Here is a 25030-nt window from a genome sequence, read left to right as displayed (position 1 = left end):
CGGTTGCAGTAAAGAGCTGACTTCAAGGCTTGACCACATATCATTGTTTTTACACAGTCAAACATCAGTGGCAGCCCATCGTCGAGGCGCCAGACTCAAACAAACGATAACGAGGACGAATTTCTGAACGAAAAGAGAGTTAACATAAATTTAAGTAAGCGCAAAGGAGTTGAAAACATTCCTGTGTAATTTTATGAGGTCAGTTCAAATATGATATGATTTTTTGCGTTATATTGCGAACCTAATTAATGCAGTGCGACAAATGCCGCCTAAGTTAGCTGTTAGCGATGTTGGTTTCCTGATAGCCAACATCAGTCTTTTAATTAAGAATTATGGTAAAGATATTGTGTGAATTAATGATATGGAAAGTCAACGGAAAATGGCATTAGTAGCAAGCTGCATATAACTTAAAAACAGCAAACGTTGATGTAGGACAAGAGGCGGCCAGAGGATTTGAAACCAACTGTTTGTTCAATACATTCAGTCGCGGATTAACGTTAGCTGCTCGTGGCTCATTTTTCACAATGAATGTTCATTAAAGCTTTAACAGCGACGACATACTAATAGTCTTTGAAACATCTATTACAGGAATATAATATTGCTCCTGATAAACCATGCAGCAAACCTATTTCAAATGAATATCTGGTTTACCCAATTCACAAAAAGTATTTTTATTTAATGTATTGCAGATCTGTCCTTCTCTCTCCACCATGAAGACCACCAAACCTGCACTGCAGACCTCTGCTCAAGAGGAATGTGGTGTTTGGCTGGACACTGTGCAACTGAAAGGAAAAGCTAAACAGGTAATTGTGAAAACCTGCTTTAAATTCGGAATAAATGGCTACTTTGCTACCTCTCAAAGCAGTGAATGAATACTTTTAATATCACTGCAGTACACTGCAGATGTTCATAACACACTTACAGTATAACACTAGTAAGTAACATAATCTTATCAGTAGCCTCTTACTCTGTTATCTGTTAACTCTTATGTTTCAGAAACGACTCGCCCGTCCCATTTCTAAACTGCTAAATCCCTTCGCTGAAGTCGGAGGCTACAGTTTGGCTGTGGCACTCAACTTCACTCAGACCAAATTGGAAATACCAAAGACCAAACAGAGCTCTATATCAACCTTCTTCACCCCTCAGCGCAGAGGTAAGTTGCAAAAACTCTTCTGCCATCAGCTTGTCAAGAAGACATTTTCTTAGGATTATTATCATCTTCAGTTAAATCAGTCAGAAGCTGAAAAAGCTGCAGCAGACTGTTGACTTGCTTGAATGTATACACTGATACCGTCCATTTCTTTTTGTGTTAACATAATGCTTTTTTTATACGTTCTGCCGATAGTTATCAATAAGATGTCTCCTTCTGAAGTACCAAACATGGATCCAGTGCTGCCTCCTCCATCATCTACCTCGTCCACATGTGCCTTAACTCCTGTAGCATCAGGGACAAAGCGAAGACGTGAAATGGATCTTGAAATGTTTGACTTGTATAACTCTGAGCCTGGTGTGGATCATGAGTGGAAAAGTGAAAATGTGAACGAGCCCGAAGCAGCAGCGTGGCAGGAGCAGGCAGCAAGCCATACACCTTCTCAAAACATGTACTGTGAATTTGAAGAAGAGCAGTTTGAGGAGATAAATCCACCACAGAGTAAGAGGAGGCTCACTGCAACCTCTTCAGTGCCAGGCGACAGTCAACCTCTTCCACAGGCGTGGAGTCAGGACCCACTGTTCACCTGTAGCCAATTTGAAGGTTATGAAGGTGAATTTTACCTGACTGACCAGAAAAACATCACAGCTAAGAAGTTTAGCGACTCTGAGCCAAGTTTCCTTAACAGTCTACAAAGTGAGGAGGCCTTTGATATTCGGATGGATGTGGAAGTGAGAACCTCGACTCAAAAATCCCTTAAACACTTTCATTCTTCTCAAATGGATGATGAGAAAGAAAACAGCAGGTTTTTGTCTTCTGAGTCCCCAAGTAAGCACTCAACTCTGTCTCATATTGAACCTCTTTCAAATCATAAATGGGCAGAAGCAAAAACCGCATCCCCTCGAAAACATATTCCAGTGCATCTGTGGAAAAAGGCTGATAAAGAAGAGAGCCGCGACTCACAGTTCAAGTGGACAAAACCGAGTAGCTCTCCTCTAAAAAAACTAGCACCACAGCAGTCACGCAGAGCGGTTGATGAGGACAGTCTGGCCATGTTGTTCACCCAGGACTCTGAAGGCTTCAGGGTGATAGCGCACAGAGGTCTGCAAGCCAGGAGTCCACTCAAAGATCAGAGTAACATAAGCGCTGGGGTTGTGAGAACTAGTGCTTACAAACCTCTGGTGGAGGAGGACGAGGAAGACGAGATGCTCTTTACTCAAGACTCTCAGGGGAATATGGTGATCAAACACTAAAAGGAGCCTTTGAAACTCATTCGCAGGAGTCTTATGTTATTATAGTCTGGATGTGGATAATTGATCTATACTTTTTAAATGATATTTTAAATATTTGTTCCACGGTGCCAGAGCTTGAAGTCAGTTGTTATAAACTGAAATCTTGTTTGTTTGTTTCCATATTGACTGATTGTCTTCTTACCTTTCTTCATCTGTAGATTTTTTGTATTTTCCTGGAGGTTTCAGCCATATTTTATTCCTATTTTGGTCTCTGTGTTGCTAAAATGTCTTCCAAGGTGCAACTGTCTTCTGCAATAACACCAACAAGCAAGAACTGAGGTTTTGATTTTATTTGAAAAACGATAGTTACATCAAATTGTTTTCATGTAAATTAAAAGTTTTGAAAAGCATCAGTGGTGTACACTGTCTTCTCCCTTATTCTTGTGCCAAGTGCTACATCCTACAAAATAGACTGATGTACAAAGTAATATAGAGACTACAGGAAGTGGGTAGGAATTGTCAAAGTTACCACTACTGTCAGTATTTTAAAGTGTACAAATGCAGTGCTTGTAACCTGATTTCTAAATATGCAGAGGAATTAGTAGCCAAGTGTTTAGTTAATTATTGTGATCAAGTTGATTTGTCTCCTGCTGAACACCCAGTATTGTTAGCTGAGTTGATTGCTTCTACTTTACATACAGTGTTATGCACTATGCAAGAAGACTGTGACATCTGCCGTTAAAGCAAAATATAGTGAACAGTGCTGCGTAAACTTCACTCAGTAAGTGAAACAGTACTACGTGACTACCATGCATGATACATATTTAAAAAGGTACAGTAACTAAGATACACTTAATTAGATAGAAAATATACCCAATAGTTCTACACTAAGCTCTAATAACACTAAGTTATTCTTGTCTGCTTGGCCACTGAATGTCCTATGTGCATGTTATGTGATCTTTAGCCTTTTCTGTAAAATAACATGCTACTGCTGTGGTCTAAACTGTGCTTCAACTCTCATACAATGAAACACAACAATGAATGTAAAAAGGGAACAGTCATAATAATGGTAATCCGGAAGATAATGAGATTTTGAAGATGAGAAGACCTTATAAAATGGCTTATATTTCAGCAATTACATATTCTTACATAAATGCCTTTATTGCTATGCCACAGAAATGTAAGAAAAGGTAAATACAATGGGTTTGTGGGACTTAAACCATCCATATCCATTCTGACTGGGATTATCAACCTACTCACTGGTTCAGCTGTTTCAAAGTGCTGTAATCTGTTGCAGTGCCTGCATATAAAATCCCTTTAATATCTCTGAAACCCAGTGAAATCAGGGGGGGCGGAGAGATTGTTTTAAATGGTGGTGATGATGATGATTAGTGTGCTGGTGATGATGACGCTGAAGCATCAATCAGCCTGCCATCTCAGTGGGCTCTGTCACCAGTTTGGAGCCGTCCCAAACAGTCTTGAACTGCTCTGGTACTGGAAACTCCCTCTGTAGGATAACCAAGAAGATAACTGTAAAACATGAACTGCACACATTACAGATTCAGGAAAACATTGGATTAACACATATTCAGAGCCGAGCAGAAAGAGAGGTGACACTTGTCCCTTATCTCAGACACTTACATATTCATCATCTCCTTGTGGTATCAGGATGTTCATCTCAGAGCTCTTGGCACTGACGATGTCACAGGTGAGGGAGTCCTTACTCAGGTAGACCTGGCAGCCCTCTGTCTTGTTGATGGAAATGGTGGGAACTTTTCCCAACACCTATAGAGAGATACCTTGCAATTACTGACAGCTACTGTATGTGTGGTACAATTAGCACTTTAATATATAAAAAAACAACAAATGTAAACTGATTCCAATGATGTTTTAACACAGGATAACAGAAACATATTTGACCTGACACCTAAATGAGTGAATAAGTTACTTCAAGCGGAGGCCCTATAGCCTAAAATCCTTAAGATCTACTGTGCTGTATGTACAACATAGATAATAATAATAATTTCAAATATTGTGTCTTTTGAAGCCAACGTATAACCACTCTGTAAGTGTTTTCCTCACCTGTAACTGAATTGCCTTGGAGTTGATGATCTCCACAATCCCAACTACGTTCTCAAAAACCAAACCCAGCTTCTTACAGTTGTCTGGAGAGAGTCAATCACACGTAGAATAAAGAAAATCAGAAATACTCAGAAATTATGAATTTAATCACAAAAGCTATATTTTTAGTCTGCAGCTCACCCAGGATGATGGAGTTAATTTTGCCTTTAATCTGCAAGGTGGAGTTGTTACAGCTGAAGACGTAAACCACTTGTTTTAGCTCTGTCTCCTCAATCAGCAGGTCGTGTTTCTGCTCAAAGTTCTCCTGCAACAACGCGGGAACAGATTCAATCAATAATCTGTGACATTGGCTGAACTCGGTGGTAAAAAAAAACAACAACCAGTATCTTCCTTTTGGAATAATCCCTTAAAGAGAAAGTAACCATTTCACGTACCACCCTCCATTTCTTCCCCTCCAGCTCCAGCAGAGGGGGTCTTTTCTGGACGGCTGCTCTGGGTGAGTTTGCAGCCTCTGGAGACTTTGTTTTGGTTGGTGTTGCTTGCGAGCGCAGATTGGGGTTCTTATGGGTCTTCTGGTCATCTGATACATGCTTTAGACCTACAGATGGGAAAAATATGGGGAGAAATTATTCATGCACATGCAGGGACATAGCAAGGATTTTAGACATGCTGAGGTTAATTCCCTCAGCACTACACAACCCACCTGAGACATTTTCAACTGGACACCAACCAAACATTGAACTGTTCAATTTCTTTTTCTCTAAATTGTATCTCCCTACATTATGGTCTAATTCTTGTGGAGAACACTAAACCCCTTTTCATTTAATTGAATTTATTTAGTTTTTTTTTAATCTAAGAAGTGTTTCGAATGAGCCTTAAAAAGCCCAACATGTTTAATTGTAGAGTATAAATTCATACTTGTGTAATTAAAACCCCATAAATTCACAGACATATCACCAAGGACATGATCTCTGTGTCATCATGCATATTTTATAACCTTTCTTGAACCTTTCTCTTCTTTGCATCTCTTGTTGACAAATTATTGTAACCATGTCTATTTTACAGTGAGAGTGCATAGCAGCAATACGTTTGTACCATTACTACCATTTATGACTTTACTTAACGTGCCACTGTACAGTATATAACAGCAGATGCAGTAAAAAGTTGTGTGCTCTGCTCTCTGGTTTTCATCAACTTTCAGCGTTAACCCACCTTTAGTGATCTCCATGCCCTGGTTGAGCTGGGCAAATAGCATCGAGTGCTGGGCCGCCGCACTGCCTGTCTGAGGCTGGGAGTCATCATCAGTGAAGACCGGAGGTGGGCCCGGGGGAGGAGGCGGAGGTGGGGGACAGGGAGCACTGGGGATGGAGGGGGGGTCAAAGAGAGAAGGAGGAGCAATGGGGCCCTGGGGGGATGGAGAAAGTCAAATGTTAGATAGCAACAATGCATTTTTTCCTTTGTGAGCTTTTCATGAAGAGAAAACACAGCAGTGCCAGGTGTTTTGTAAATAACAGCTGTAGTAACAACTCTCTCCAGCAGGGAGAGTATTGCACAAGAAATATCTTAAAGCTTGGTGGCAACAATGTGTTTTTACCAGTAATTGACAGTGCTTGGGATGTGACACACCATGGTGTATGTATTTGGAATACATGTAGATGGAAAAAAAAACTCTTTATTCTTTACACTGGGTGAAATATTAAAACCCACGACTGCATGTATTATATGGCTGCACCAATTCAATTCAACCTGACATATTTGGTCTCTTTGGAAACTTTGGGATCTCCACTGGCATTTTAAATAAAGATTTGTGGCTTTGAACAATGTTTGGCTGAGCAGTACGAGTTTGTAATCAGACTAATCAGGTCCTGTAATTAGTGCTCTGGTTATCTCCCTGCTGTGTTTATCATGTATAGCAGCTTTGGTTTAACTGAGTACTACAGTGAGGAGAAACAGACACACACACACGCTGTCTGAAGACCTTGCACAGCTGCCAGAGGCTGACACACACACACACCAATCACAGGGGTTGAACTGTCACTTTACGCGCTTCTGAGTACAGCTGAGACTACTTGACCTTTTGACACGAGGCACATGTGTCGTGAATATCATTGCTGAACAATGCTGACCTGTTACACTAAACAGATCAACGCATACCACTGGATTAGAACCAGCATATGTGTGTGTGTGTGTGTGTGTGTGTGTGTGTGTGTGGCTGTAAAACTGTCTGACTGCTTCATTGTGTTCATGCCTGCTTGTGTGTTTGTGCGTGTTTCGGTGTACACAAACATGCTTGTTAACTTTTTGGGTATTTCTATCCTTTTTCAGGGGCTTTTGGTCCGTTTTGACAAATAACTAGTATCACTGGTATGAATTTCATTTTAAATCTTCATATAAGAGTAGCAGTCAGAGACAGTTTCTACTGCTTTTGATTAGCGCTGAAACAATTAATTGATCATTCGGTAGACAGGAAATTAACTGGCAACTGTTTTAATAATCGATTCATCATTTAAGTGATTTTTGCCCAAATTCTCTGGTTCCAGCTTCTCAAATGTGAGAATCTTTTTCTTTTCTTCGTGTTATGTGACAGTAAACTGAATGGATTTGGGATTTGGACTGTTGGTTGGACAAGTTATTTGAAGGCTTCACCTTGGGATTTATGAAGTTGTGATGGCCATTCTCACTGCTTTCCGACATTTTATAGACCAAACAATTAATCAATTAATGGAAATAATTGTCAGATTAATACAAAATTATCATTTGCAGCCCTGCTTTAGACTGTGTTAATTACTTTTTGGTCAAAAGTCACCTCAGTTTTCTCATCCAGAATGTACTTAACTGGTCAGAGGCTGCCACAGATTGCCTACAGGAGCACATAGAGGACAGTTTGAACAAATATTTAACAACTCAGCGACACAAATATGGCATTCAATAAGAATAACCTTGATTTGCAGAGGCAATGTGCTCCCTTGTTTTTTTTATTTCAGTCTTGTTTTTATGACATGATAAATTCCTGTTTGCCATGAGCCTAATTCGAAGCATAGGAACGTATGCAGTTGGCCGTGTGTGTGTGTGTGTGTGTGTGTGTGTGTGTGTGTGTGTGTGTGTGTGTGTGTGTGTGTGTGTGTGTGTGTGTGTGTGTGTGTGTAAAGCCACCTCCATATGTCAGCCTGTGCATGTCCGAGTATAAATGTGTCACTAAACCTCTATCTGAGCAGCAGATGACGGCTGCGTTGAAGGGGGACCAGCCCTGCAGTTTAGGTTACGGCGCAGGCTGTGTGTGTACACAGACTCTTTGTCGGGGTTCCTCTGTGAAGAAAACCTTCATTCAAGTAAACCCTGAGGACCACCTGTTAGTACCACACACTCCCAGCCTTGTGCGCACACACACTTCAGCTCTGTCGTCTGACAGCAGGGACAACAGCTGACACACACAGCCACCGCAGGCTCTCAGGTTTCTGCATGAAGAAAACACACATGCATGCACAGTTGTTGAGCATTAGCTTTACCTATGGTTTTAAGCTAAGCATTTGATGTTAAAGGAACAGTTAAACATTTTGGGAAATACGTGTATTCACTTTTATTTTATTCCCGGGATAATAAGATTGCTACCACTCTCATGTCTATATGGTAAATATGAAGCTACAGCTAGCAGACAGTTAGCTTAACTTAGCATAAAGACTGAAAACAGGGGGGGACAGTTAAAATATGCCAACTAGCATTTCAGGAAGTCACTGCTTCAGGCCAAGAAGTAGTCCCGCACATGATCCTTTGTAAAACCTCAACAATCTCTACTTCAGTTTTTGTAGAGATTAAATAAATGAGATACAACATGTTAATTAGTGAGCTTCAGAGGTGCTGATAGCCAGATTTTGTCACCTTTGGACAGAGCCATGCTAGCTGTTTCCCCCTTTATACTAGGCTAAGCTATGCTAACTGTCTCCTGGTTGTAGCTTTATATTTACCGTACCGACATGAGAGTGGTATTGATCTTCTCATCTAACTCTTGGCAGAAAGTGCACCACAACCTTTCCGAAAATTGTGTTTGTGTGGGTGTTAGATGCCAAAATGCAGAGAAGCCTCAGTTAGCTTTCCTTCTGTGAAAAAAGATGAGAAACCCTTCTAGCTAACAAGAAAAGGGGTCAAGTGTGTGTTGAAGGATTTGGTTTCGAGCCATCATAATCTCTGGGATCTAGTGAGTGTGAGTGCCCAAGGAGTCCCAGAGCAGACATCCATAAACAGAAGTATGTGTGGGAGTGACAGAGGCTTTGTGAGCTCTATGGAGAACCACTGGAGAGAAGCTCATTCATTCATTCATGCTCTCTGCAGTGGTTTATGTAACAGACTGCTCCATACCTAAAAATGGAAGTGTACGCAAAAAGTAGGAGTTAATTTGAGCACTGATGTAAAAATATCAAGGTCTGCGAATGGAAACTAAATGAAAACACAGCTAAGATAATAAACAAGCTGTTATAGGAGTAATTTCTTGTTTTCAGGCACTGTGTATTGTCAACGTTTAGAGGATGGTGGATATATAATAATAATACTCCAAAAAGAATTTATATTGTCAAACAGCAACAAATAGAATAGAAGAATATAATGACCAGATAATAACATGTGTGTGACTATGTCGTACTCACAATCTTGCTCCACACCAGTCCTGTAGTGTGGTGCTGTTTGATGAAAGACTGCATCTCGGTCCAGATTGACAGGTAGGCACACACCCAGTCTACATGACGTCTGTCGCTGGGTGAAAAGGGAAGGTTGGTGAGAGCGGGAGGCAAAGATATGATATGCAAGCAGAGAGGAGGATGAGGTAAGCAGTAAGGTAGGAAGGAGCAAAGGGAAGAAGGGGATGTGAGGATGGATTGGAGCAGAAGATTGTGATCAAGAAAGGGAATGATGTTGAAGCATTTTACAGACAAACTTTCCTTTGAAGCCTAGTCTTACAATGTTTAAAGGACTCATACCGGTGGTTTTGCAAGTTTAGCCATTTTACCACAACTTGTGACAATTTATATCACAACTAACCATTTGGCAAACCGCGCTGTTGTGATTTAGACAATTTCATGTATAATTCACTAAACATACTGTGCAGAAATTATTGGAAACAATGGCTGCCTGGAACAGATTTTTTTTTTTTTTTTAAATCTGAAACTTTACATTGTAGTTTGCAAAATTGTCAGCAGTAATGCAAAGTATATATGATCTGTAGTAAATGGGCTAAAACATGTAAAATCACTGCTATGGGTTTGACAGAATATAGGCTACTTCCACAAAAACAGGACCATAATAATAGATTATCCTTCAGTGACATGTGCACTTATTGTCTTGTGAAGAACTTAGTGGATACACAGTGCTTACGTTCCCTTGTAGTCCTTCAGCACTCTGTTGGTGTAGAAGGTGGCAGCATCATTCATCTCCTTCACATACGGACCCGGCTTCTGACTCTGAGAAGGATGAAAGTTCATTAGGAAGCACTTATCTCACTGTCAGTGTGACAGAAGCGGTGTGAGGTCCAAGCACTCTTATACAGACCTTTGGGAAAGTATCTGACTATCAGCAGATTCGTCTTCATTTAAGAGTAAAAAGCAGAAGAGCTCATAGTGACATGTTTGAAAAGTGCCCTCCAGACAGTAACAAACGCTGACCAGAGCCAGCTCCTGAGGTTTTACTACTCATGTGAAAAAGCTTTGATCTTAATCTAAATGACATTCATCCCCAAAGTCAGAAGAAGAGATTTTGTTCTGATGGGAAACAGAGACTGATGAGAAGACAGATAGAGGGACAAACACTGTGTGTTGTGGGAGGAAGAAAAACATGGTATGCTGTGTTTATTTCTACTTATCTGTCTGTATGCAACATTATTATAGTTTTATATTTATTTAATTAGAATTTCTGCGTAATTCCATTTAAGGTTTTCTCATAATTATCATTTTTCAGAAGTGATTAGTTTGACTTTATTCCAATTTAGATTGAGTTTAACTTTTGATGATTTTACATGGACATAGTGCACGTCAGTGTTCACGTACTATCAGTGTATCTGTAGTTTAGAGGGTTCTCTCTTTGCTTCCAAGTTGAAATTGTTAAAAGGATGAAATTGCAAACAATCCATGGGTATTACTTAATTTTTTCTTTAAACAGTAAGGAAACATCTTATTTTTCCTGTACATTATTTGCATTTCAGGAAACGTGGATGTTCTTCCATGCTTACGTTTTAGTCAAAGTTTTAGTTTACTGTCTAATCCTTGAGTGACATTGTGTTATCTGTTTATACATGTGTCTATGTGCTTTTTTAGGTTTCTATAGGCTGGTTTACATCTTCTTATGTGTGTTTTCCTGTATACATGAGTGCGTTTGTGTGCATGAGAGTGCGTAATTGCGTTCTTCCTCACCACAGCCACCCAGCCTAGAGCGGGGATGCTCTCGCTGACGGCCGACAGGTGGTTGAAGAGGCTGCTGCCGCGGTTTCGTTCTCGGAAGCTCTGGATCTCCTGGATGTGATCCGAAATTGGCTTCAGCAGGTCACGAAACTCCATCTGCAGAAGAAGAAGAAGAAGAAGAAGAAGGGAGGAATTAGGACAGGACAGCAGCAGGATGTAAGGATGCAGGAGAAAAGGAAGAAATGTCCTGTGCGTGAGAGGAGAATGCATGACGATAAAAGAGTTAGGGAGGGTGGTAGAAAATCAGAGTGGGAGTCTTGTAAACAGCATGTTGCATATAAATCAAATCACAAAAAGCTCTGATAGCTAGACAACCACAGAGGATAACTTCTTTAGCAAAACATGACTTTACATGCAGAATTCTCTTAAACATGCTTCAGATACTTTGGATTTTACTGCCCACCCATGCCCAGCCTGCTCTCAGGGCCAGTCAGTAATTCCTAAACTAGACTACAGGACAGTAACTAATTTTACTAGCCAGAGCCTTTTTCCATTGGAACTTCCAGATCTCAGCTACAGTATCGCTCGTCTCCCAGCTCTCAGCTCCCCTCCCTACAAACATTCCTCGGTTCATGGGGAGATCCCTCTGGCCTTGTAAGGCATACCGCTCCTCCAGTGTTTACAGTTTACCTATCATGCGCCTGCACACACACAAATTCAGGAACACAATGTTTCATTGCTGAATTGCTGCTACAGCTTTCTTGTTCTGATCTGCAATGAACTGGCTGCTATGTGAAACATTTACTGTTAATGAGCTGTGACAAACTTCTTTCTTTATTCAGATGAGGAGCTGCAGAACATTGTTCTGTTATAGAAGTAGCTGATTGATTACATGCATTAAGATAAGCCAGAGTAGCTGCTTTGACAATATCAGTTTATGTAAATTACATATAGCTGATGTAAAGTGTCATTAGCTGTATTGTGTATGGTTTATTCCACAGCCCACAGTTCATTTGTTGTGTATGTGAGTGTACATAAACATATCTGTTTTTATTTTTGTAAATTTTCTGTATAAAATAGGTAGATGTAGCTGTGAGGTGGTGCTATATATTAAAATTCATGCATGTCTGCTTCTGTAATTTTATGCTTACGTGCAAAGGAGCAATAAAAACTGAAGTAAGCTTTCTCCTTTTTTCAAACAAATTCTTCCACCAATCAGGTGCACATGATCTCCATAAGCTGAGATAGACGCTCCTTTCTCTGCTCCTCCGGCTTCTCACTAAATCCAGCTAATATCTGTGTGCGAGCAGGAGGCGAACTATCTCCCCTGTCCAAAACATATACCGTACTGCGGCAAATAGGGATGTACTGTGTTTGCTGAGTAGGAATTTACAAATGATTTGAAGTAACCAAATCATGAATCACAAAAAACATATTAGGTGATTATTCCATCACCTTTCTCCCTGTTTATTCAGTTTATTCTTCCCATTTTCAGTATTTATCTATTTTTTTACTATTTCTGCAACTAATGATTATTTTCATTATCAATTATTCTGCTGATTCTTTTTTTTTAATTAATCGATTTGTTGTTTTGTCTATAAAATGTTCAAAAATCATGAAAACTGCCAGTCATGGATTCCCACAGCCCAAGCAGACATCTTTAAATGTCCGACCAACAGTCCAAAACCCCAAAATATTCAGTTTACTATCATCATAGACAACAAAGAAAAACATTAAATGAGAAGCTGGAATCAGCTTGTATGGCATTTTTGATTGAAATATATTACTAAAACAACTAATCAATTATCACAATAGTTGCAGATTCGACTAATTGATAATTAACTGACTATTTATGTGAAAATTACTGAAGAGCATGGTCACATTCTTCAACAACTCTTTGCGATTGTCTGGCCCTTTCTATATTACACAACAACAACAACATCATCATAGCTCCCACTGAAAGCATTCTAAGTCAGTGCATTCAGAGTGTGGACCTTCCCTCACTTAATCATGCTGTACAGCGATGATATATATATATATATATATATATATATATATATATATATATTCAAAAAGAACAACTTTAGCTGTATTCCCCAGTGCACTGTAACCTGTAAATGCTCTGGCAACTTTACATGTTGGCATCAAGTCAGAACAGGAGCCAGAGTCAATTTTCCATGTAAGACCCTTCAGCAATTTGCCCACAAAAACAGCTACATCCCTAAGCACAAATAAATCTACATTGGTCTTATGTATGGCGGTGTTACATAGAGCACCTCTCAGAAGGTCCATGAGCTGGTTTAGAGTTTACTCATCTCATAGCATTTCATGCACAAGTTATGTTGCAGGAAAATCAAACAAAAACACAATCACCAAGCAAACATACTGTTGTGAAATGTGAAGTTGCTAGTTTCTTATTTTAAAACACCTATAAATGCATGATATAGGTATATGCTATGCATGCTTTATTTCCAGTTCAGCTGGGGCTTGCTGTGTCTTGCAAGTAGGACTTCTCAGAACACACACTAACAAATTAATCATTAACATTGAATCTTCAAGCTCAACCGGGTGGACTGAATCATTACTATCACTGACCAGATTTGTAGCTTTTTGCAGTGGAGCCCCTTTCATTGGTGACTGAAGGCGGTATTGTCAGCTCAGCCTTTGACATTGTGGGACATAGGCTTATTTGCTTTCTTGTCGAGTATTAGATGAAATCGATCTTCTTCTCTAACGCTCGACAAGAAAGCAAATAAGCCTATTTCCCAAAATGTCGAACTATTTCTTTAAAATGAATGTAACAGGGAGGTTGTTGGTTAAATCCCCGGACTGGAAGGATAAATCTTGGTGAGGAAAGTGAGAAAACACTTGCACTTGCCTTTCCCTCATTATCACCACTGAGGTGCCCTTGAGCAAGGCCCTTAAGTTTGAACTACACAGTCGATGATAATCTCTATACAAAACGATTTGAATCAGCAAAGTCATTTTTAAATAATTTCCACTGCAGCTCAGTCTACCAAAAAAAACATTTCTCCAAATGCAAATGTACATATGACTACATGGATTAGACTGTAGACGTGGTGAATACAGACAGAAAGAGAATGAGCCGACAAACGGATCAAAAACGTCGGCTCACATTATTTGATGGGCAGCAAATGTGCTCAGTGTGTTACAATAGCGCTGCGTCCAAGCCTTGACTTCCTATACAAGCAGTGGATCAAAGGTAGAGAGTGGAGGGCGACAATGGGAGACCAGCTGTAGGAGGGTTTTTAAAACTGTGAAAGTCTACAGTGTGTGTGTGAACTGCCAGCAACACAGACAAAACCATGCACACACACTCACACATCACGTTAACAGGCCAACTTGAGGTCACATGAGAGTGTGCTTTCTTTTGCTCCCTCTCTCTTTTTGTCTCACATTTTATCTAACGCTCTCTCTCACACACACAAACACTCTCGCTCTCTCTCTCTCTCTCTCTCACACACACACACTGACAAGAGGCTCAAATATAGAACATGCCCATAAAAAGTCAGAGAGCACAACAGAGCTGCGCTGCAGAGAAAGGCCAGAAGCTGTGTGTGTGTGTGTTTGTGTGGAGTAAGGGGGCACTGGCCAGAGTCACACACACTTTTCTTCCTCTGCCCGATCTGTATTGATGAGGACTACAGATATAGACCTGAATGAATGAGGTTGACAGATATGTGTGTGTGTGTGTGTGTGTGTGTGTGTGTGTGTGTGTGTGTGTGTGTGTGTGTTTGTGAAGGTTTTTTAGGAGAGGGTTTGTACTGGTGGTTTGTATGTGCGGGACATCAGTGTGTGTGTGTGTGTGTGTGTGTGTATTTCATGTTCTTATATCCCAGTGGGGACTTTAACCTGAACACTAACCCATGGGGACTTGGTTTTAGGGTACAGGTTACAATAAGATTATGGTTAGGGTAAGGGTTAAGGTTGTGATGTTTAAGGTTAGGGTAAGGGGCTAGGGAAAGCATTATGTCAATGACTGTCCCCCACTGGGATAGTGAAACAAATGTGTGTGTGTGTGTGTGTGTGTGCATTGCAGGGTTTATGGGTCATGTTGACTGTGTATAGAGAACTGATGTCCCAACCTTGTGATGCTACAGTAGCCTTAGTTCTACTAGCCTCAGCTTGACAATGGATTTTCTCATAGAAAGTTTCTTTAATCAGGATTTTAGAAAATCTAAAACATGACACTGGGGTTTTACATCCGTATTCTAAAGCTAAGTTAGCTAAATTAATAAGTAGTATCAAGAAAAACATGTGAATCCCAGACTTTGAGCAAAGATAAAACATTGATTATTTATTAGCATTCAACAACTACAGCTCCCATGAGGCCTTTACAGTGCTACTGGGACTAATGCCTGAAGAGTCAAACAAACATGGATGCCTCAAGTCAACCTTGTTCAGCCTAATTAACCTAATCAACCTAATTAAACACAAATTTAAAGGTTATATTGCTATGTTGTGTGTAACTCTCACACGACCAACTCTGCATTCAGTTGTCCAATGTTATGAACGCTTGCAAGTTGTAAACATGGAAATCTTCCCCCATCGCTACCTTCAGCATAAGACTTATGGGATATGCTGCTGTTAATGCTATCAAATTGATAGCTCTTTTATTTAAAAATGACGACTTTCTTAAATTTTACTGTACAGTACAGTCGTATTAACAGATACCACAGCTGTTTTAAGTCTTTTGGAGCAAACATGAGGCATGTTTTATTGTTCCAGGACTTAACAAAGTCAAATTTTGAAAGGGATTTGAATGTTTTTGCTTTTTTAAGTGTTAAGTCAAGTTTTTAGGGAGTCATGTCTAACAGCCGTCAAGTCCAAGTTAAGTCTAAAGTATTCCTTTTTTGTGACTTGAGTCCAAATCTCAAATCTCATGTCTACAGCTCTAGTAGATACTGATTTAGTTTAGAAAATGTACAGAAAACAATTGACTAAAACAGTTACATACTTGGAAAGAGGACTTAAAGTTCATCACGTTGTTTTTTGTCCCTTTTCCGTGTTTTGTTTTGGGTTTACCCATTTGGCCGAATTTCACCCCCTCTTCTCTTATGTCTCTCTCCTCTCTGTCACCCCGCCCCTCACACGGGTCTGTCCCTCTCTCTCTGTAAAAACCCTCAGTTTCCTTGTTTGCATTTCTGACAATCACTGAACGCTCTTTTCACCGCCTCTCAACCAATGACCTGACAGATAGGGAGTAATCACTTCCTGGTGGGCTCTGCGGGCCCTGCAACACACACAAGACACACACACAACACAAACAGAAGGCCAATGGGATGATATCATATCAGCTCTCTCTCACACACACACACACACACACACACTGCTTTCTCTCCCACCCCCCTTTCTCTATACGTGAACATGTTGGGAATGTGTTGCATTAGCGTTTTTCTTAGTCAAAGAGCAGCGTAATCCCTCTGTGAACAGCCCGGCCTGCTGGGGAACACAGGAGGGGAGGACACAGACTGACACACAGGACTGAGATACAGTTCATTTCTATGTTCGGCTGCGGTTAAATGTGAAACATCTGATGCAATTTGTAACTGAATGTTGTGAGAGTTGCACTGTGCATCACCTGCTGCAGGTCACTGAAAGGTTTTTTTGTGAGCAGAAACACAAACAGCAGCAGCCAATCATAATGATGGTATCAAGTCACATGATACCATTATTTCCACCACTTTCAGTTGGGTTCTAATAAAAACAAAGAGCATACTGTAAACAACAATAATGGCAGTGGGACAATAAGTGATGTTAACTGTTAATGACGTGATGTCGGCACTGCTGTTTATTATCATCATCTTAACCCTTAGACCACCAGGGAGCCTCAAACCTTATAGTTTTACAGTCTAGCCCAGGACTGAGAGTTAAGGGGAAAGTGTCAAGAATAACTGGCATATTGGCAGATTTTCTAGAGTAATATGTATTTTAATATACCTGACTGCTAATTAAGCAATCAGTCTAAAAAAGTGGCTCAACCGTGACCACACCAGCTGTCACGCCATCAGTAGGTTTCAGTAGGTTGTACCTGTGCAGGCTCCTGGTGCGTGGCAGCCATCTTGAGGAAAGTTCTCTGAGTCTGCAGGGCGTTGTTCACCATCTCCGCCTGTCGATCACAAAGAATCACAGTCAGATAGGTTAGGATAAGCAGCATGTTACTATATTGTGTATACCGAATATAGACAATGTTACAGTGCCCTGAAAAAAAGACATTCATGACATTCTTTAATTCTCTTTTGTTTACGCTTTACTATGTTCTCTCACGCCTATGGAAATCAAGGCAGTGAATCTGTTTGTCATAGACATAAAAAAGAAACACACACGTTTGTTTCACTATCCCCGTGGGATAGTCATTGACATAATGCTTTCCCTAGCCCCTTACCCTAACCTTAACCATCACAACTAAATACCTAACCATAACCCTCCCCTGATCCTAACCTTAACCTAATTGTAACCTGTACCCTAAAACCAAGTCTTAACCGTCAAAAAGCAGTCTCTACCCATAGGAACCTCAATTTTTGTCCCCAAAGTGACACAATTCCCCATGGGTTAGTGTGCATTCAGGTTAAAGTCCCCACTGGGATATAAGAACATGAAATACACACACACACAGAGTTTGGGTTAGTCCCAGCCAGCTGTGTCCTGTGTGTGTTTGAGACCTCCAGTTGCGGGCCAGGGGAACCACCAGGGAGGCTTTGTCCATAAAAGGAGCTCTGCAAACTTAAAGAAAGAACCTCTCGCTCACACACTCCCCCTCCTTCTCACCATGTTCAGTGATTGGACACAGAGACAGAGGTCTTCTTCTAAGAGAGGTACAGAGAAAGAAATACAAGCATCCTTTTTCTTACATTTTGCTGTAATTTCTCCCTAGCCTGCCTTGACTCTTCTGTTTTGGAGCACTCCTTGTTGTTTTGGACATAACGCAGCTATTATTGCCAACTGGCTTACCACAAAACACACTTACAGTCCTAGTGGGAGTACAGGTCATTACCAAATAGGAAAAAGTACTCCAAGTTATCCAGTTTGATAAATTAATGTAAGGTCAAAGTTCAATCATTCTCACATCCTTGGCTTTGTAGAGGATAGGAAACATTTTCAGAAACACACACATGAACACACCTTACTGCCTATCTACTTTTGGACCACAGATCTCCCACACACACACATCACTATCCTTCAGCTTTCCTGAGCTGTGCATTTCTGCACTAGTTGCTCCACTGGTATCCATCTGTGCTCCCTTTAGAGAGGAGCTCAGCTCATTATGAAGAGCTTTCATTACTTTGCACAACCTTACCTTCACACCGAAATACAAAACACACGTAGAAGTTATTTAATAAGCAAAACTTTTCAAACTGAGGCAACATCTAGACTGTGAGGAGGGTTTAATGAAGTAAGAGCAACCTTTCCCTTTGGAAGACCTATCATTAAAATAAGTTTCATGTTTTGGGTTATTAGAGTTAAATGGGTGCTCCAGCAATTAGTACTGCACTTCCACTGAGTTGGGGAACTTTTAGGAAACCAATTTATTTTTTAAATTGAAACAATAGTACTCCTCATAAAGAATAAACTGAACTTGTTGTGTAGTGCCGCTTTAAAAGATGATTAATAGCTGCTTTTGCCAACAGTAATCTGACAAACCTGTCCTGTAACAACAGATTGTTAGGACAGCAGCTGTGGAGACATCTGTCTGCTGCAGTGTGTGCAGGTGATTTATCATCGTCACCCAACATTTGTGTGGAATGGTGAGACTTTATGCTCTGAATAGTTGTTTAATGGTTTAGTTTCAGAAGTGAAATCTCAGGTTCTTCAATCAAAGTATATACATGCTGTTTCCTGCATTTATTTACATTTATCTATTAATATAGAAAATAACAAACTATCATGACATAGGCTGTGAAATTGGTTTGAACTATGATTTTTTAATGGTCAATAATGAACCTTCAAGCTCAATAAATAATGTTGTATTTACATCTTTACTACAAAGAGTGCTGTCCTTTACTGCATTTTGTTAGATTTGTGTCTTTTTTGGAGAGAATAATCTGTAAATAAAAGCAGATTCTATTTTTTTAGTGTGGATTTTTTTCAGCCCTGAGTAGTGCCTGCCATCTTCCTCTCAGGCTGCATGCAGTGCCAGGCATGTTGCATTGAGAAGCAAAAACCCAGGGCAAAAAAAAGTAGGCAAATCACTTGCTGCTGCTCGTAAAGCTTATTGCTCTGAACGCAAAGTAATAATTGAAGGCGACTCATGAGTCTATCAACATTTTGATTAACTCCTCTCTTCTCTCATCTGGAACAGTAAGTGTACTCTGCTTAGAGACACTTTAGTGAATGAACCAAACACAACTTACATGTTTCTCCACCTCACTTCCTATGGCTCGGCTGTGGTTCAGGTAGTCTGATACTGGACCTTTAAGTATGACGTCAAAGGCCTCGACACACTGAGACAAACCTGGAAACACAGGGACAAATCACTGCTCTCATGTTGAGCTTTTAACTTAAATGTACCCAGTGCCTATTTAACTTGAGAATGTTATACGACTGAATAAAATAAAGCTGTTTTGCTCTGTCACCTAAACCTCCGAGTTGATTATTATTGAAGCACAAACTTGCCTCCATCGATGCCGTTGACACAGCCCCCGTTAGCCATGCCGCTGGACGCCTGCATGGTGACAGACATCTTCTCCAGGCGAGTTACAGCTCGCTCCAGTCGCTCCATTAAACCTTCCATGGTGACAAACCTAGAAACAAAAGCGGGAATGGTTTCTTAAGCTGCGCTGTGACCTTTCTAATCTTAAAGTGGATTTGTTTTGTGATACAGTATGTTGGTTTACTTTATTGTTCCAAGAAGACATTTTTTGTTTTCCCGTCTCAACAGGGTGGGAGAGATCAGTACTGGGTCCTGTGCAGAGTCACTATTCAACTTTCCCACCCTGCTGCTCCCTGTTTTCAAAAAGCTGGCCCATGTCATTACAGAGTGAAACTAAATGTAACACACGCAGTGGGGTGTATATGAACACACTCTCTGTTTGAGCTGTCTGGCCCTCTGCCACAGTCACAACCTCATGAACATATCACACAATCAGATTAGGGAGGGACACAGACTGGAGCCAAAGTGAGTCAAAGTCAAAGAATTTAGTGCAGTGGAAAAAATGACAGAAATGCTGAGAAAATACCTGATGAAATATAAAGTATCTTCAGATACAAATAATAGGAAGATGTTTTTTCTGTTTCGGCCTATGGAGACCCAAAGTAAAGAAAACAAAATGAAATATATAATCACATGACTATATACAGACAAAATATATAACCACAAAATTGTGAGATAATCCAATAAACCTTTAAATCAGAGTTTGTTGCAGGTAATTTTTGTTTCACTCCAGCAGTTTACTTCGCATTACTTCGTTTATATTGCATTAGTGGCTCTGCCTGAGTTTCTGATGAGACGGGGCCTTTCAACTGAAAAAAAGACATTTTTGAAAAAAATAAATTGGTGGAATGAATAAAAGTGACCTAAATAAATATTGTTAAAAAAGGAGGATGAAAAGATATTTCATAATAATGAGCTGACGCTCCAGCTGTAATCAAATGCCAATGAAACACATTGGAGATAGCGGCACAGATCATACTGTCTTTAACACTGACCAACCATATGCCTCACCATGAGGCAATGCAGGCCTGTCTCCAATATTTATTAGTCAACAGAGTGGAAATTCAATCCAGCAATCCACTGCATGTTTACGCAAACTACTGCTAGGTAACATGCCCTTCCTAATCTGACACCTGCTACCTTAATGTCCAACACACAATCCAGTGGTGTGAGTCATAATCTGTTTTATTTGCTTCACAAATGATCTATAAAAAAATACCAGGAGGCTCCGCATTAATATGGCAGCTATGTAGACTGGATTGTGTTCCCTGTCTGTAATCTTTGTAAATTATGTCTTGTAATTATGTGCTGTGAGCAGCAAACATGTCCTGATGGGCGTCATCGAGTCATCTCTCTGGAGAAACCTCTCGGCAGTGTCAGATGCCTGTTGCAGGACTCAGCTGCTATTTCTGCTCTCTGGGTCACAACAGCTCTCCTGAAACCTGGAGAGCTCAATGCAGTTTGGTCACGTGCAACAAGTCACATGTGAAGCAACAATGTCAGTGTCTATTTATTAGTAGTCGCCTTTTTGGTACCACTTTCTTTTAGGCCCTTTATACATTTATAGTTAGTTTGTATTTCTGTGTCATGCCAAATATTTGGCCCGCCCCACATGGGATTACAAGACATTCTTATATATATATCAAACATTGACAAGGCATATACAGAACTAAAAGAAAAACACATAAAAAACTACATAATTTCAGGTAATGTGTTCATGTTCAAAATTTCAAGGAAATTGTGCACCGAATAGCAGAAAAAAGAAAATACATGCTACAAGCCAAAAGTTTATCCCGATGATTTCCCCATCTTCCATCTATATTGTAACTAAAGGCTTTATTCGTGGTTAATAAATAATTTACTAATGCTTTATAGACCAGTTATAAGCATTAATAAGAACAACTTTGGGGTTGCCAGGTTGTGGAAAGTCCTCTTTTGCTGTTGTTTATTCTTCTCAAACATGACACTTGTCTTTTTAGTGGTCTGATTCATCAAGAGGACTGCTCCAATAGACTGTTTGACCACCTGGAAAAGGGCTGTAGGGCATCTGAACCAAAATACATCGTATTAACAGCTTATTAACTTATTTATATCTGCAGACTTGATTATTGAAAGAACCCTTTATTAGCAAATTTTGAACATATATACTTTAGCAGATGACTTACTAACTTCTGCTGTTGGCCAATTAGAAAGTGAGAAACCTGTGACACTTTATTATTGATTTATTAACATTTAGAACAGCAGACTGAATGGCTTAAGTTCTTAAGTTGAAGCTATTAGTTACAACTTATAAACCCTTTGTAATAAAGGGTGCCTTATTAGAAAGTGGTACTCCGTGGTACTTTGGGCTCAGATAAAGCTGTATTCTTGAAAGTTTTTCAAATTGGAATTTTTTGAAATCGGAATTTTAAACATTTAGTCGATCTAATGATTAGATGATCATCAGAAAAGTAATCTGCAATAACCAATTAATCGCTTGTTATTTTTGAAGCAAAAATGACAATAAATGTGAGGATTTGCTACTTTTCCTTGTCTTACATTATAGTAAACATCTTTAGATTTTGGAGCAATTTAAAGAGTAACTCAACACCAGGCTGAAAAGCAGCCTGTTTCACCTCTGACCACACTCAGCATCATTGATAGGTGTGGTTGGTTGTAGTCGGAAATGTGCTCTGTTGCACCTGTAACCACACCCAACAGTGATGTCACAGGGTCCTGGAGTACACCTGTACTTCACTGCAGCAAGGTGAGAAATTAAACCACTGGAGGTTTGAGATTTTTTTACTCTTTAAAGACATCACCTCTGGCTCTGAGAAATTGTAATGTGTTTTCATTTTCTGATGTTTTATAGACAAAATGATGAATTAATTCATGGAGAAAACAATCAGCAGATTAAGCGATAATGAAAATAATCATTTGTTGCAACCCTATGGCTTTAAATTCTATACATTAAAAATCAATTACAGTATTTGCTCAAGTACAAAACACTTCACTTAATCACTGTCTCACTCAATAATAATGTCAAACTTTGTTTAAAAACCATGAGACAGAAACAGCCAGCGTCTGCACTGATTGTACTGTCAACCAGCCAAATTCTCCATGGCAATGCAAAGACACAGCCAATGATGCTCTTTGAGCTTTTCATATACACTTAATAAATTCAGCCCACCACATAAACTGAATGGGACATAGCCGGAGAGGGTTCAAACCATCAGTGGCGCAAAGACTGTAAAACAAACAACAAAATGTCAATCAAATTCATCTATCAACACTTTTCAGCAGTTGTATTAAGAAGAGAAAGACTGGCAGACTTTCGCTCCCAGTAAATGAACACATTCCTCGCTCTGTTCCTGCAGACAGGTGGGCAACAGTGTCTGCCACATAGAGACCCCAACCAACAGCTGAGAAAGCACACATGGTCCTGCAGTGGAAAGATGTTACTGACTTCACCCTGACCTGCGTGTGTCTCCTGAACCCGCTGGCCTGGTATCTGATCTTTGGGGCTATATTGGGCCACAGCCTGCCTTTTGCTGCTATGGGTCTACTGTACGATAGTCTAATGTAGGTCTCAATGTCCTGCGCTGTACTGTAGCTTGTGGAGATTAAAGACAAAGTAAATCTTGGAAAATAAATTTAGTAAATAAGTGTTTTTTCTGTTTAGTGTTTATGCTACAGGTGCTACAGGTGCTCATGCAGCCACTAAAACAGGAAGCTGCGATATCATCATGAGCTGTTAGTGAAAGATAAACTGCTGTGGCATCTTGTTTTGTCAGCAAAAATATCTAAAATAGATCATTTTTGTTGTTGATTTGAATAGAACTGAGAGTAGGCTTCATGATTGTTGAGATTTAGTTAGATAGATATGCTCTACTGAATATACTGTTGGTAAAAGTCAATAAAAAGCTATAAATCAATGTAAAATGACTATTGATTAAGATCGAGCATTTGAATAAGACCTTAGGCTAGCAAAAGGTGTGAATGTGTTTATGGGCTTATAAGAGGCAGTTAATTATGTAATCAAAAAATAGGTCCATTTAGTAGCTGTTCTGGAACTTTGGATCATATCCCATGATCTTCCTCAGCAGCAGATGGGTTCATTTTCATTTAGCCTAGTTAATTTTTTTTCTGAGCACTTAAAGACTTCCTGTTCATGTTGTCTTAAAAGTTTAACTTAAGTTTAACTCAACTCAACATGGAGATGTGATATAATCGAAAGCTACTAAATGGACCTTGAGGTGAGATTGTTTTGTCAACTGAAATGAACTTGAAGCTCAAAAAGTCTACAGCCTATAATCTATAACCTTTAACATTAATAGGCTGCTGTTTGAAACTCATATTGGCAGATTACTGGTGCTCATCACGCAGGCGCTCAAGGGCCAAAGATTATCACCATCATAATAAAACATGACATGGCGCTGGCATGCTGACAGGACTTTCACCGCCCCCCAAATCTGATGCTTCATGGTCCGCGCCACAATATCACCGTTACTCCAAAGGACAAACGAGATAAAAGGAAAAAGGAAGGAAACTGGATAAAATAAAAAGGCTACTGTGTTGCGCCACTTCCATGCTAAATATAAGAAACGATGGCGCACAGGAAGCAGACTGTGAAGATGGCTCTGTTTGGACATCTCTGCAGAGACTCATCTCTGTCGGACACCCCCACTGCAGCACATAATCCCCTCCGCCTCCACCCCGAAAATGATCTAAACTTGACATCTGTTAGAAGCTCGTCAGTAGAAAGAACTTACCTCCCTCCTCTGGTCCGCGGTAAATTTCTGTCGGGATGTTTTGTTGGGATTGTCAGTATCCCTGGACGGATTCGTGGCTGTGTGCTGCTGCCGTGCGGTTCCCCTCCTGCCTCCCTGCCCCGTCACTCAGCTGCGCACAGGACCGAGACTCTTCCGGGATGTCCTAATTAAGCAACACGGGGAACCTGAGAGCCACACAGCGCGCAGACACCAGGACCATGACTCAGTGCCGCAGTATATTCTCTGGGGCGGACGAGCATTTACCTCGCAGGCAACATGGCAGCCTCAGAGAGCCCTGCTAAAAATAGGAGAGTGTTTGACACTGTGGCAATGTCTCTCTCCTGAGGGAATGGACCTGTAGCCTACTTGCTGGGGAGTCATCATCATCTTCATGGGAGTGAACTCGGGCCAAGGTTTGACCCCCAACTTGGAAACCCACCTTTCCAAATTCCCCTTAAACATGAGAACTGCAGTATTATTATAACTGCTAATGTAGGCCCACAGTGGGTTTTACACCCTGGATGCTGAGAGCCCTTAATAAGTCAACAGGTAGGCCTACATAATTCAATAATGAGAATGAAAATTAAAGGGGTACTCCACCGATTCAGTGTTGCACTTTCACAAAGTTCTGGGATTTGAGATAGATTTTAAAAATTGGGTAAAAATTGGTGCAGCAGAGGCCAAGATATTTTGACATTAAGTCCCTAGCGTGGGCCAAACTCCCAAAACACTGGATCCTACCCATAATGCAACTTGATTGCATC

At 40.2% G+C, this 25030-nt stretch overlaps 2 protein-coding genes across 3 annotated transcripts; one reads left to right on the top strand and one right to left on the bottom strand.

The window, feature by feature from the left end:
* Window positions 1-17: 17 nt before the first annotated feature.
* Window positions 18-2792, top strand: LOC122863917. 2 transcript variants are annotated; one of them, XM_044170782.1, is made up of 4 exons: window positions 18-154; window positions 690-803; window positions 997-1153; window positions 1346-2792. In XM_044170782.1, the coding sequence occupies exons 2-4, from the start codon at window positions 711-713 to the stop codon at window positions 2401-2403; spliced, it is 1308 nt and encodes a 435-aa protein (XP_044026717.1). In that variant the 5' UTR covers window positions 18-154; window positions 690-710; the 3' UTR covers window positions 2404-2792. The 2 variants fall into 2 exon arrangements, with proteins under 2 accessions (XP_044026717.1, XP_044026716.1); XM_044170781.1 differs by having other exon boundaries at window positions 35-198.
* Window positions 2718-24805, bottom strand: cap2 (cyclase associated actin cytoskeleton regulatory protein 2). The gene is made up of 13 exons (XM_044170780.1): window positions 24267-24805; window positions 19479-19606; window positions 19217-19317; window positions 16897-16974; window positions 10857-11000; window positions 9826-9911; window positions 9102-9207; window positions 5677-5869; window positions 4899-5062; window positions 4645-4768; window positions 4465-4547; window positions 4024-4167; window positions 2718-3889 (listed from the first exon to the last, which is right to left on the bottom strand). The coding sequence occupies exons 2-13, from the start codon at window positions 19594-19596 to the stop codon at window positions 3806-3808; spliced, it is 1425 nt and encodes a 474-aa protein (XP_044026715.1). The 5' UTR covers window positions 19597-19606; window positions 24267-24805; the 3' UTR covers window positions 2718-3805.
* Window positions 24806-25030: the final 225 nt, after the last annotated feature.

Source organism: Siniperca chuatsi, linkage group LG17 (genome assembly GCF_020085105.1).
Source record: "Siniperca chuatsi isolate FFG_IHB_CAS linkage group LG17, ASM2008510v1, whole genome shotgun sequence".
Classification (NCBI taxonomy): Eukaryota; Metazoa; Chordata; class Actinopteri; order Centrarchiformes; family Sinipercidae; genus Siniperca; species Siniperca chuatsi.
The sequence above is the reverse complement of the archived record's forward strand: the minus strand, read 5'-3'. Positions and strand labels throughout refer to the sequence as shown.